We start from the raw sequence: 14,082 nt of genomic DNA on the forward strand, positions 1-14,082 counted from the left end.
GGCTTTTGAAAGTGAGAGGAAACAAGCATTTATTTGAGATTAAAAACAACACACAAAGAAGAATAGCCATTCGGGAAGCATTGATTTAGGCAGAAACCTAAATAACGTTCCAGTTTAGGGGTATTTATGAGAAATGGGGACAGTTCCATCAGTAGAAGGAAGACATTCTTATTGGTGCAGGAAAGCTAACAGAGGGATGTTTATTCTAAAGAAGGGTTTGAACTTCCAGTCCAGCTGTCCGTCAGTCCTGTCATCATCATATCTGCTTGCTTGTTATCCTGTGAACAGTTCGTTGGGACACGAGGTTCCCTGGGCTCATTCTAAAGGGGACTGTGCCCTGTTTTAACATCTCAGAGGTTTGAGGCGTGAGACGTGCCAGGCAGTGCCTCTGGGGTGGCAGCTCCGGCTCCGTTGATGTTGCCACTCTGCATGCTCCCATTCCTCTGCTTTTCACGCCAGGTGAACAGAATAATTAGCACAGGCTTCTGAAATTAACTTAGTTCCCAGAGGCCTCCTCCCCTTGCCAACTGCCACCTAAACGTGAGCAAGTTGAGTGTAACCCCGTGGCCAACAGCCCCTCCGGCGGGCTCAGGGAGTCTGCATCTGGCGATGGCGGCCGCCCACTGTCTCCACTGTCGGGGGACAGCTTCCTCCCAGAAAGGGAGGTGCCCCTTGACAGGCCCCGCAAGGTTTTCCTCGGTGCCCTGCTCTGCTCTGAGCGATGTCACCCGCTGAACCAACAGAAACGTCTGTGTCAGGGACACACCTCTGACTCTGAAGTAGGGCAGCTTTTATGCCTTGTCGCTCCATTCTGAAAGTATTTTAGAAAAATAAAGCCTCTCCCGGCCAGTGTGTCTCAGTGGTGGTTGAACATCGACGTATGATTCAGGAGGTCATGGTTCGATACCCGGGTTTCCGGCTCCATCCCCAGAAGATGTGCAGGAGGCAGCCGATCAATGATTCTCTCTCATCATTGATGTTTCTCTCTCTCTCTCTCTCTCTCTCTCTCTCTCTCTCTCTCTCTTTCTCTCCCTCCCTCTCCCTTCCTCTCTGAAATAATTATATATATAAAACAAAGCCCAAGTAGTTTCCCTTTAAGTACAAGAAACATGTTGCTATATTTCAGGGTATCGGGAAACATTTTTGTGTCATAGGAGGCAAATACAAGGCACTGGGTCAATTCCAGCTTAACATGTGCCGAAGAGGCCGCCTCCCGGCGTCTATACGTGGCTCTCTCATAGAAACACTCCGGAATTTCTGCGTTCGTTCATTCATTCATCCAGCAGCTGGCCACTGGGTGTTTCCATGTGCTGGTACCTGGCAATGCAGGGAGCCCAGCCCTCAGGCCTCCCGGAGAGATGGTTATCCGATGACCACACGAATACCAAAAGCAGGTGCAGAGAAATGTTTTGGAAGCAGGTTTTTCCTGTTGGAACAGACACTTGTTTTCATCAGGTGTCAAGGTTTCCTTCCAGGGCGGGGGTCTGCGTAGCTCCTGCACGTTACGTGGGCGGAGTGTACACCTCTTTGAACGGGTGTCCGATGCTGGTGAACGGATGGTGAATTATTAATCCCTTGGTTATTTCTAAATGCCCTTGTTTTCCTCCGTGGGCTCCTTCAGGAAGCCTGAGGTGTTTTTTTGTTTTGTTTTTTTTTTTGTTTTTTTTTAAATCTCTGCTCTCACTCTGCCTTTCACAGAAAGAGCGGGATTTAGAATTGGCTGCTCGGATTGGCCAGTCGTTGTTGAAGAAGAACAAGACCCTCACCGAGAGGAATGAGCTGCTGGAGGAGCAGGTGGAGCACATCCGGGAGGAGGTGAGGAGCCGGTGCGGCGGGGCCGCAGGCGCGGTCCAGGGTGAGGGAAAGGGTCCCGTTCGGAAAGGCCCTCGGGGGCTCGCCCAAGCCCTGAGCCCAGAGTGGCCACCTGGACACAGAACGCTGCCTTCCTGCAGCTCCTGTTCACTGTGCCTCCTCCCACCGTGGGGCCTCGTCTCCCATGCGGTACGACGACCCATGTCTCTGGGCATTTGCCCAGCTGCTTACTTGCTAAGCTATCTTTTGCCCCCAGACATCATTCTAGAAACTTCTAGTCCCCTCTCATCTCTTCTCCATACCAAAGTAAAAATTGTAAATTGAGGCAGAGGGATTTTTTTTTTTTTGCCAAAGAGTAATTCATTGTATTTTTCTCAAAGAGGAGAAACTTAACTGTTTGTTTTCTTTGAATAGAACAAAATCATTTACAGTCCTGCACTTAATGAGGATCAGTGATTTTTAAAATATTTTCTTTATTGATATCAGAGAGGAAGGGAGAGGGAGAGAGAGATAGAAACATCAATGATGAGGGAGAATCATTGATGGGCTGCCCCCTGCACGCACCCTACTGGGGACCGAGCCCGCAACCTGGGCCTGTGCCCTGACCTGGAATCAAGCCGTGACCTTCTGGTTCAGGTTGACACTCAACCACTGAGTCACTCTGGCCGGGCTAAGGAGGCATGTTTCAAACCTGTCACTGAGCAGCAGGTGTTTGAGCACGAGTGGGGACACGGTCCTGCGTGGGGCGTGAATGACGGGCCCCGGCTGTTTGTGCAGGTGTCTCAGCTCCGGCATGAGCTGTCCATGAAGGATGAGCTACTCCAGTTCTACACCAGCGCCGCGGAGGAGAGCGAGCCTGAGTCCGTGTGCTCAACCCCGTAAGTCCCTGGCGTCTGGGGTCACAGCACGGGCGGGCTGCCGTCCATGTCCTTGGAGCTGCCTAGGCAGGGCTGGTCACCTTCTCCAGCAACGCGGGTCGGCCGCTCCGGCCTCCTCCAACCAGGCACCTCCCAGTGCCTGGCACAGACCGTTCCACCATTTTGGTGGGACGTGGAAGGACAGGTTTTTTGCTTTCCTCTTCCTGGGTCTCCTTGTTCATTTGTCAGTTGAGACTGACATGGCCTGGCATGTTGGCAGGTGACAGGGTGGGCTCTGCTGTTAGGGTTCGGAAGCCTGAGGGTGCTGTGGGGGGGATCTTGGGGACAGCAGGTGTGGGGGCTCCTCTGAGAGCCTGCAGAGCCTCATGTCAGTGGCATGAACTCAAAAGCCTGATGGTCTGCGTTCACTTCTCGACTCTGTGGCTCCTTAGCTGTGCGTTCTTGGCTAAGTTACTTAACCTCTCTGTGCTTGTTTCCTAATGTGTAAAATGGGAATAATAAGAACAGCCCTGAGTTCATAGGGCTGTGAGCATTAAATGAGTTAAAACTTGCATTTAAAACAGTGGTTGGCACCCAGAAGCGCATTATGCATATTAAACTCCCAGGCATTCAGAATTGTGTGGGCTTCCGGTAGAGCCGGTGTCCCCCGAATTCTGAGGCCGCGTGACCACTGCAAATTGTGGACAAGGGTTGGGTTGTAAGTGTGAAGCGGAAGCGAGCCTGTGTGTCCTGGGGGTGCGGCAGCAGCCGGATGGGCCATTGTCACGCCTGTGCGTGTCCCGTGCCTCCCTGTGGTGCCCCAGGCGGCGGGGGGAGCGTGTCTCTCCCTAGAACGTGGTCTTACCTTCTCCCCAGGTTGAAGAGGAATGAGTCGTCGTCCTCAGTCCAGAATTACTTCCATCTGGATTCTCTTCAGAAGAAGCTGAAGGACCTGGAAGAGGAGAACGTTGTACTGCGATCCGAGGTGACGTGCGCACCCCGCTCTGGTCCGCTCTGGGGGGTGGCGGCCCTGTTCACCTTATCGGCCCTTCTCAAAGGTTCTCTGTAAGAACCACCGGAACCTTGGCTCATTCCTGTGCCGGGGGTTGCCTCCCAGGGCCGGGGCGGACCCACTGGTGAATTATGCAGCGCGTGGAGGGGCAAGGGTGGCAAGGGGGTCTTTCCAGGGTGTTCTCCAGCTCTACGGGCATGACGCGGAGGCCCCGGGTGAAGGCCTCATTTTCATGTCCCCGCAGGTGACAGGAAACAGTATTTTTCAATGATTTTTTTTAGACAGAGAGGAAGGGAGAGGGAGAGAGAGAAACATCGATGTGAGAGCGAAACATTGATTGGCTGCCTCCTGCACACCCTCTGCCAGGGATTGAGCCCAAAACCCCTTGGGCATGTGCCCTGAACGGGAATGGAACTGGCAACCTTTCAGTGCACGAGACAATGCCCAACCCACTGAGCCACGCTGGCCAGAGCTGCGTTGCTTTTTAAAATCTTCACCGCAGGCTGGAAGCTAATGACTCTGTCTCATGTCCATTGGGAAGACGGGACCCAGGCTGCCAGGAGTTTTGATTTCCCAAAAGGCCGTGCGTGCCAGTGGATGACAGAGTCAGGATTTGCAAGTCTCCATGACTCCAGGCCCCACACCGTTTCCCCTCACCCCCTGTCTCTATCTAGAAACACTGCCAAGGTTTCACTGGACAAGGGTTGGGTTGTAAGTCTGAAGCGGGAGCGAGCCTGTGTGTCCTGGGGGTGTATTTTTTTTGTCTTAAGTATCAGTGCGTTTTTGCTCTCTAGCCAGAGGTGTGGTGCAGCCTGTTTATCAGGCCCTTTTTTGTCAAATTGGGGCTGATTCCCACCTGAGCTGGCTCCCCCCCACACGCACCCCCAAAGCTCATCCAATAGGGCAGACCACCTGTCACCTTGAACTTGCCCACACGTTGGAAGCAACCTCACGTCTGGGCTGAACGGGACACTGAGGCATGAGGAAAGGGTCATGCTGCCCCAGAACTCACCTCTTCCAGCCCCTCGTTTACGGAGCGGTTGTCTGAACTCTCTCTGCCAGCCAGTGGCCCAGCCAAGACTAGCCCAGTGCTCCCCATTCTGAGTCCGGTGCTCCCCTCCCAGTGTCGTCTGCCCCAGGTAGACACTCTAGTCCTGGGCACACAGCAATGGCCCCTCCGTCTAAGTCTTCACCTAAACCTGCCCAGGGAATCTGATCCCAGCCAGAGTCCGCTGCGCCCCTCCCCCCCCCCTCGGCTTTCAGGAAAGTGGTATCTCTGGGGCCAGGCCCTTCTGTCTAACTGGGGTGTTCAGATCTCTCGCCTCCCACCTTGTTAGCCAGGAGCAAGCTACACAGAGTCCTGGGATGGCTCTCGGGCCTCTGAGTTTTAATGCTTCCATCTCGTACCTTGTTTTTGCTCAGCTGAATGCAGGAGGTTTAACTCCAACTTAGAACCTCATAGGACAGTGCCCGGCACATTGTAGGAGAATGTGTTAGCCATTCTCCTTGTGGCTATCCTTAGAATGCCCAGGGGAGGCAGAGCTGTGTCCTGGGCACTTTTTGAGTCACAAAGGTGTTCAGGCTATGAGCCAGGGCAGACACAAATGAATAGACAGACAGACTGGACGCAAGGATGGCTCGTAGAGTTTTAGTGAAGCAGGCTGTACAGCTCTTGTGCGCGTGGCTTTGAGGGGCGCCCTCTAGTGGTACGTTTTCCAGCTTGGAGAATCTGAGATGCACCCACTCAGGAGAGGATTCAGATTGACTCTCTGTATTTGAGGGTGCAGCAGGTGACAGGTGGGGAAATGCCGAAGGGTGACTTCCCAGACCCAGGTGAGCCCTGGCTCCATGGCCCAGCCTTGCCTGCCCCAGCAGTGCAGGGGTGAATACGGGGCCTCTCACCCAGGCCTTGTCCACACACAGGCCTGCCAGCTGAAGACGGAGACCATCACCTACGAAGAGAAGGAGCAGCAACTGGTCAACGACTGCGTGAAGGAGCTGAGTATGTCCCTGGCCCTCGCCCCACTCCTGTTCCCTCTTCTTTCTTTCTGCACCTGCCCTCAGTATGAGCGCACAGGTTCACATCCCCTGACCAAGTACAGTCTCCCTGCCAGCTGGGGCTCAGTAGCATTTTCCTTAAAACTAGAGGTCCCCCAGGTCTTTTGGGGGCACCCCTTCCCCCTACTTATGAGAAGTTGGGGGCTAGGTCGTCAGTCATACATTGTCTCAATTGCTCACTGGTATTTAATTTTAATTTTTCTACTGGGATGCGGGAATTATTTTACGGCTCAGTAAGGTATAGCTTCAGAGCCGTGTGTTGAAGATATGGAAAAACTGCTTTCTAGTCATCTGATTGGTGGAAGTTGAGGCGAGAGTTCTTTTCACCCTCTCCGTTATAAGTTAAGATGAGACAGCGCGGTAAACAGGATATTTTGAGTTTCGGCAACATACTAAGTAAATGAAACACACCCTATGTTCAAACCTAGTACAATGAGCTATGGCTCTGAATGTGGGTGGAAAACACCCGAGGAATTGCGCTGTGCACGGCAGGATTTCCTTTCCAGAGCAGCGTCGACAGGAGTTCCTGGGAATATATGGACCTGTTCACGGGTGGAGAGTGGGTTTTGGCCAGACGCACCTTGGTAGGGGTGTGGCACCTCCTGGCTGGCTCCGGGAGCCACCTCATTTCCTCTGGGGAGGCAGCCTGGGTCAGCGGGTGGGCCCTCACCATGAGCCCGGGAGCCACAGCTGGGAGCCAGGTCCCTCCTCACGGCAGAAGGAGCCAGGGGAGCCGCTCTGCTTTGCTTCACCGTCGAGCACAACGGGCACTCCAGGTCCCCTCTTCCTATGTCCTCTCGGCTCCCCATCTCCCCCACCCCACCCCCATCTCCGCATAGAGGTGCTTTCCCTGGTACCAACCGCAAAGAAACCGTTCTCTCTTGGTGTGCCCGTGGGGGTTGTCTGACTCCACCTGGCGATGGTTGTTTCTTGGTCAAAGGGGACGCCAACGTGCAGATCGCCAGCATCTCGGAGGAACTGGCCAAGAAGACCGAAGACGCTGCCCGCCAGCAGGAGGAGATCACGCACCTGCTGTCTCAGATCGTTGACCTGCAGAAGAAGGCCAAAGCGGTAAGTGGCCGTTCTTCTGGCCGACACCGAGGGGCCGCCCTGGGATCGAGAGGGGCATCTGACCCGGAAGACAGTGCCCTTCCCTTCATACCTGAGGAGTGGTGGCTGCCTTTTGGGGAAAGAGCTTAGTGGCTTCCATACTCACCACCACTCTCCTCCTCAGAATATCTCCAAATTGATGGGCTTCACTACGAAGGCTGCTGTAGGCAAGGCGTTTGGGAGTTGAATCCTCTAGGCTAGTAGTTGTTCTTACACCCCATACCTGTGTGTCTGCAGCAGTCAGTGTCCCCTTTAGGTTGACGATGAAGCAGCCAGAAGACAATCTGGTTTCCCGTGTTTGGCCTTTGCTGGAAGCGTGGGGTGAAATGCTTCCAGAGATCAGCTGTCTGTGGGGGGGAGGTGGGCCACAGAGAACGAGCAATGATGTAGGAAAGACTGCCTTCAGAATGATAACAGATGACATGTCCTCCGGTGGAAGATGAGGGCCCCTGTAGAAGGGCCCAGGGTCCTAAGGGACCGTGTCGCCGCGGGAGCGGGGCGTTTCCGGGCAGCCTGCGGGGGCAGGGGGAGCTGACTGCCTGTGCGTTTCAGTGCGCCGTGGAGAATGAAGAGCTCGTGCAGCACCTGGGGGCGGCCAAGGATGCCCAGCGGCAGCTCACGGCCGAGGTAAGCGGCTCCCCCTCATCTCATCAGGGCCCCCCATGCCAGGTCGGGGGCATCAGCCTCTCCCTGACGGGCTGGGGGTTGTGTTCCCCTCAACAACCATTTTTCTATTGAATGGAAGGTTGTTTTCACTCCTAAGCTGATTCCCGCTGATGCGCTTACTGGTTGTGAGCGCCTGGGAGGCTGGGCTCTGTACCTGCTCGGGGCCAGGCGTGCCCGGGCGCTCGATAAACAGTCCAGTAAGAGACGACACAGAACACACCCGTGAAGGGAGCCCATTCAAAGACCCTTGAGACCAGGGTGTCACGATGAGCTCTCCCATTCGGTTCTGGATGTTCCCGATCTCAGTTGCCCCTGGTTAGAGTTTTAGGAGATTTCTGAGTCGGTAAGCGTGTTCCACGTGAAAGAAAAACGGAAACTTAAGGACTCGGGCGTCTGGCTTCAGGGGCCTCTCTGAGTGCACGTGTCTTTCTGGCTGAGTGGGGTGCGCGGGCAGGTGCCCAGTGCTCACGAGATGCCTCCCTGGTCCCCTGCAGCTGCGCGAACTGGAGGACAAGTACGCCGAGTGCATGGAGATGCTCCACGAGGCGCAGGAGGAGCTCAAGAACCTCCGGAACAAGACGGTGCCCAACACCACGTCCCGGCGCTACCACTCGCTGGGCCTGTTCCCCATGGTGCGTGCTGCTGCTGCTGCTGCTGCTGCTGCTGTGCGGGACACCCCGTTCCCTCCCAGAGGCGGGCTGGGGTTGAGTCTGTGGGGGCGGCCTCTCATGTCGCAGCGTGGATCGGGTTCGAGCTGCGGGCTCCTGAGCCCAGCCGGCGGCCTCTTAGCTACGCGAGACAGACGGGTTCTTCATTTTCCAACCCTCTCGCTCTCATCTTTTCCCCGCCTGCTTTGACGAGAGAGATTTTAGTAGGAACTAGATGGAGTAGGGACCTCAGCTATTGGGAAGATGTTATTTATACATCATTTTTTTTTTCTGATCTTATGAGAGTCTGTGCTACTTCGGCTTCACCAGTACATCCCAGAATTCCCGAGTTACCCACGCGGTGCTGCTGGCTCTTTATCGGCTGGTTAATCTTGATGCTGGTGGCATCAGTATCTGTGATCTGAAGAGATCTTTCTCTCCGTGTTATGGGGGGCATTTTTATATTTTCCATATTTCCCCGCCGTCTCATTGTTCAGCCCTGGCCTGACTGGTTTCCCGTCCGGCTGTAGGGAGCAAGGCCGAGAAGGGGCTTGGCAGGAGGTCAGCTCTCCCTCTCGTGGTTGGGCAGTTGCCCTGGCTGGTCAGGTCCCTGTGACACGCGACACGTGGTGAACTTTTGAGAGAAATTCCCCTGAACGTGGTGGGAGTGGATGGCCGTGTGTTTGTGGGGCTCGGTCCCTTCCGAATTTGGCTTTCCGTGGGGCTCTTTCCCTTCACCCACCCCTTGTTGTCTGGTCCACTCCTCCTAAATCAGGGTGGGGAACCTTTTTCCTGCCAAGGGCCATTTGGGTGTTTATAACTCACCTGCTTAATATCATTCACTTAATATAAATTTATGTTGCTATGAAAAAAAAAAAGCTCCTAAATTTATTAAATTTAGAGTCCCGCTTGCAGTTGGCTGGGCAGGGCCAGACCGAATGATTTCGAGGGCCTTCTGCGGCCTGGGGATGGACGTTCCCCACCCCTGTCCTAGATTGTGGGACCTCTTTTTCCTTGTTGCTCTCATACATCCAAGTCAGGCTAGCACTCTTTCCCGTCTTCTCGCGACCTGATTGAAATCTGCCGAGACCAAAAAGAAAGGCACGCCACGTAGTCAGCTCCCCACGGAGCAGGCCGGCGATCCAGGATTCCAGGGGTCCCCGTGAAGGGCATTCTGTCCCCCAGTTCCTCGACGAGAGCTGACCACGCCGGTTCCCAGACTCGCCTGCGTAGCTTTGCACATGTCTCGCCTCGGTTTCCCTCCTTCCTGGCTTCTCACCGGGGTGCGGTGGTCTCCAGGCCCTAGGATTCACTCCTTTGCATTCCCCACCTCCAGGACAGACCTGTATTTTTTCAGATTGAAACCATTGCATGAGGAAAGTGGGATTGGAAATCTGCGGCTGGGTTTCCTCTGGAGGGAGTCTTGGCATTCCTGTGTGCTGAGATGAAGCTTTTTGTTTGTCTCTTTCTGTAGCTGATGGCACAGCTCTGTGTTGGAAGAGGTCTGTTTTTAAAGTGCATGATGCATTGAAGGTACTTAAGTCAATTTAACATCAATCCATTGAAGTTAAAGGCAATTAAGAATTCAGTTCCTCAGGCACACGGGCCCCATCTCCAGGGCTCAGCAGCCCCGGTGGCTGGTGGCCCCGCACTGGACAGAAAGGGAGCATTCCCAGTGTCCCAGGGATGCTGGTGGTTAGCACGGCTTTAGCCCTTAGGTTGACCTCCTCTCCTGTGGCCACGGTTGGGGCTCCGTGGTTTGGCCAAGGGGGCGTAGTGTTTGCTTTCAGACCCTCAGCCACGTGGAAGCGAAGGAGCTTTATACCCGGTGCCGTCCGGTGCCTGCCGTGTTCAGAACCTGCCTGGGGATGGCTCAGCCAGGGCCCCTGACCGTGCAAATGCTCTCAACCTTGCCTTGTGGGACGTCTGCGGGGTCTGAGGCCTCAGTTTACCCTTCTGTGGCTAGCCTGAGCATGATCCTCTTTTAGAGATAGAGCGTTGGAGTTGCAGCTCACACGCGTGTCTTCTGCCTTTTCCCAGGACTCCCTGGCAGCCGAGATCGAGGGGACGATGCGGAAGGAGCTACAGTTGGAAGAGCCCGAGTCACCAGACATCGCGTACGGCCTCACTTCTGAGCTTCCCTGAGGGACCGCCTGGCGGCCGGTGGTGGTCGAAACGAGCCATGTTTGGGCCTCGGGCACCCACAGTGATCACTGTGGTCCCTCCACAGACTAAGGGAAATGAGGGGACACAGCTGACATCACCCCCAGCGCCTCTTGTGACGTTTAAAGATAGATTATGAACTTCCAGGAGGTTGGGACCGGGGAGATGTATTTAACATCGCCACACAAGTGCCGTCTTGACACCGCCACTCATTTTCATCTTTCCTCTCAGTGAAAACCATTATTTAAAAAAGGTTGACATCCTTTAGGAAGAGGAGAAGTAGGATGTGAGATACAGAGGGCCTTCAGGGGTGTGAGCAAGGCGTCCGTTCCCTTCTGGGTCCGTTTAGGGATGCTGGCCTCTGCCATCTCTCCCCCTAACTCGCCACCTCCTGCCTGGCCTGCCCCGAGGTGCGATGAGGAACCCGGGGGTCCGATTTCATCGTGTTTTCTCTGTGCCGAAACCCCAGAGGCAGAACCGAAGAGGGATGGATCCTGGGCGTGGCTAGTGTCCAGAGCCTCGGCCCCATCCCAGAAAGACGCATCCGTTATGGAAATGCGCCTTTTTCTCCTTAAAAGGGACCAAATGAGCATCAAAATGTGTGGCCCTGCTCTTAGAAATAGCAGTTTCTGAAAAACAGACTCATCTGATGTTTATCATCTCAGAAGATTGACTAACTTGAAGTCTTGCTTTTTTTATACAGTCATGTGCCACTTAATGACCTTCAGTCCGAGACGGACCACTCATACGACGAGGGTCCCATAAGATTAACAAGGAGCTGGAAATGCCTACCACCTAGTGACATCAGAGCTGTCATAACGTCACAACACAACGCGTTACCGTTGTGGCGGTGCTGGTGTAAACAGACCTACTGCACGGCCTCTCGTATAAAAGAATCACATACAGTTATGCACAGTATTTTATACTGGGCAATGACAATAGATGACTTGGTTACTGGTTTATGTATTTATTATACTTTTTACCATTTTTTAGAGTGTCCTCTCTCTACTTAAAAAAAACACAAGTTTGCTGTTAAACAGTGTGCCGTGTCACGCCAGCAGCAGCCCCACATGCCCCCGTTTTACCGCATCTCTTGATTGCGCGGTTCGCTTGTGTTGGAGTTAACCTCCTGTTGTTCTGTACAGCAACACGCGGGACAGGTTCGCAGCCTCGGAGCAATAGGCTCCACCATCCAGGTGTGTGTATGCGCACTCTGCGATGTTCGCACAATGACCAAATGGCGTAATGAAGCATTTCCCAAAGTGTGGCCTTGACATTGAGCGGCACATGGCTGTGTGTGACTAGTCAAGATGTGCTCATTCTACAGATACTCGCTGAGCCCTGTTAGGTGTAGAGTAGTCAACACTGCCCCCTGGGTTTGCATTCTAGCGATGCTCATGAAAGAGAACTAGCCGGGAGACAGCATTACTTAAGTGTTTTTATTTGTAGGCCAAGCTTACGGGTGGGGGCGGGAGGGAGAGCGGTATCTCTCCCGCTAGCATCCCTGTTAGGACACAAGCATGTGTTAGAGCCCTGACGTCCGTGGGTGGGGAGTCTCCTGCATTCCAGCCAACACCCTGAGAAACACCCGGAAGGCGCAGGATGGCAGGTTGCTTGGGCGCTCACGTGGGCCAGCTACCTTCTCGGCTTCTCCGCTGATCGTTTGGGGAGGGTTTAACTCCAGGGTCGCTCCTGCACTTGCTCATTCACGGGCGATGTTGTGCCTTCTCCCCAGTCACCAGAAGCGAGTCTTCGAGACCGTGAGAAACATCAACCAGGTGGTCAAGCAGAGGTCTCTGACGCCCTCCCCCATGAACATCCCCGGCTCCAACCAGTCCTCGGCCATGAACTCCCTCCTGTCCAGCTGCGTCAGCACCCCCCGGTCCAGCTTCTACGGCAGCGACGTCGGCAACGTCGTCCTGGACAACAAGACCAACAGCATCATCCTGGAAGCAGAGTCGGCCAACCTGGGGTGAGCGGCAGGAGCTGGTGCTTTTGTGTTTTGGAGGCAGATGGGTGTGGGGTGAACGCAGGTTCCGTCATCAGAGGAGGGAGGAGACCGAGAGGAATGGCCTGAAAAATACAGACCCTTCAGTTCTCAAACGCGTTTCACCGACCCGCCGAGCCCACGCTTAGCCTTGACGCCGATCTTTTCGCCGGTCTGAAGGGGTAGACGGGACGCGGCAGGAAGTCTGCCGCTCTGTAAAGTGCCGACCGACGGGCAGGATCAGTGAATGTGTGTTTCTGTTCGTCTTCACTGGGAAGGCTACCGCGTAGACCTGTGTGTCACGGACCCTCTTGTGGCTGGGATGTTCGAAAGGTTGAGCAGCACCCAGGCTCTCTAGCTCATGACCAGAATCTGGTTTGCTTCGGAAGGTGGGGTGCAGGGTGCCCCGCAAGTGCCCGCCACACCGGGGGTCCCTGGGTGGCCCTTCCTCCACAGGGGTCGCCCCTCTCCAGCCTGAAGCCCTTCAGAACCCCGCCCCCCACGCATTGTCTACTGTGTGCACACGATTCCTGTGACTTCATAACAACGGTTTTTCTGACCAGTTGGGTCAGACCGTTGGGAAACGGCTTGGTCAGGACAGTTTGGAACTTTCAGCTCCTTCCATTCAAGAAGAAAGAGGAGAGTCCCTGGAGCCTGCTGCCCTTCCTGTAACTAGGAACCGCAGCTGAAGAAGGCTTCTTCCCCGGGGGGGTGTTAAGGGGATTGGATGTTACGTCGTGTGTGCAAATCTTCATTCTGCCTGAGTGCTTTCTGCCTCTGCTCCCCCGTGTCCCCAGCCCCCCCAAAAAAACCAACAGAGGGAATTAGTTCTTCAGGATAGGCATTGTTTCCCTTTTTTGGGGGGTTAATCCTCACCAGAGGATCTTTTTCCATTGCCAGAGAGTAGAAGGGAGGGAGAGGGGGAAGAGAGAGAAACATCTATGTGAGAGAGAGACACTGATTGGTTGTCTCCTGCACATGCCCGATAGGGGCTGGGGAACGAACCCGCAATCCAGGTACGTGCCCTTGACTGGGAATCGAACCCAAGATCCTTCCATTCACAGGCCGGCGCTCTAACCACCGAGCACACCGGCCAGGGCTGTTTCCCCATTTTTGCCTGCATCTCAGCGGCTTGCTGTGGTTTTCCTTAGAATGCCCGTAGTCACCCTTGCACATTCAGCAGGAAGGCCTCCCTGTGTGCTGCGCAGCGCCCCCTGCTGGGTGTGCCACGCTCACCCGTCTCCCCTCCTTCCAGAAACAACGAGCAGAGCAAGAAGCCGGGGACACCGGGCACGCCAGGCTCCCACGACCTGGAGACGGCGCTGAGGCGGCTGTCCCTCCGCCGGGAGAACTACCTGTCGGAGAGGAGGTTCTTCGAGGAGGAGCAGGAGCGGAAGCTCCGGGAGCTGGCGGAGAAGGGCGAGCTGCTCAGCGGCTCCCTCACGCCCACCGAGAGCATCATGTCCCTGGGCACGCACTCCCGCTTCTCCGAGTTCACCGGCTTCTCGGGCATGTCCTTCAGCAGCCGCTCCTACCTGCCCGAGAAACTCCAGATCGTCAAGCCGCTGGAAGGTGATCACCAGGGGCCCCGGCCCCTCTCGGTCCTGCTCGGGGACTCCCTGTGGTCTCTGATCCACCACCGGCCCTCGGGGAGTATCTGTCACGCCTACTCCTTTTTCTTCAGGGACAGCCATCCGCGCTGCTGGTTTGAGTTCCTCTGAGGGACTCTGGCCCAGGCCCCCAGCCCCTGCCCCCGCGCAGGTTTGGAGA

At 55.0% G+C, this 14,082-nt stretch overlaps 1 protein-coding gene across 15 annotated transcripts in view; it reads left to right on the forward strand.

Annotated features, from left to right (window-relative positions):
* TRAK1 (trafficking kinesin protein 1) overlaps positions 1-14,082 on the forward strand; it is a 98,685-nt gene that overhangs the window by 65,069 nt on the left and 19,534 nt on the right. For all 15 annotated transcript variants that reach the window (XR_013814893.1, XR_013814894.1, XR_013814895.1 and 12 more), the window contains 10 exons: positions 1,699-1,815; positions 2,590-2,690; positions 3,546-3,654; positions 5,605-5,683; positions 6,680-6,810; positions 7,402-7,476; positions 8,010-8,147; positions 10,203-10,279; positions 12,061-12,297; positions 13,568-13,884. Coding sequence is in view for 8 of the 15 variants with exons in the window: in XM_079795769.1 (XP_079651895.1) it covers positions 1,699-1,815; positions 2,590-2,690; positions 3,546-3,654; positions 5,605-5,683; positions 6,680-6,810; positions 7,402-7,476; positions 8,010-8,147; positions 10,203-10,279; positions 12,061-12,297; positions 13,568-13,884 (1,381 nt within the window). In the remaining 7 variants the exon portion in view is untranslated. The remainder of the gene's footprint in view (positions 1-1,698; positions 1,816-2,589; positions 2,691-3,545; positions 3,655-5,604; positions 5,684-6,679; positions 6,811-7,401; positions 7,477-8,009; positions 8,148-10,202; positions 10,280-12,060; positions 12,298-13,567; positions 13,885-14,082) is intronic.

This window comes from Cnephaeus nilssonii (genome assembly GCF_951640355.1).
Source record: "Cnephaeus nilssonii genome assembly, chromosome: 17".
Classification (NCBI taxonomy): Eukaryota; Metazoa; Chordata; class Mammalia; order Chiroptera; family Vespertilionidae; genus Cnephaeus; species Cnephaeus nilssonii.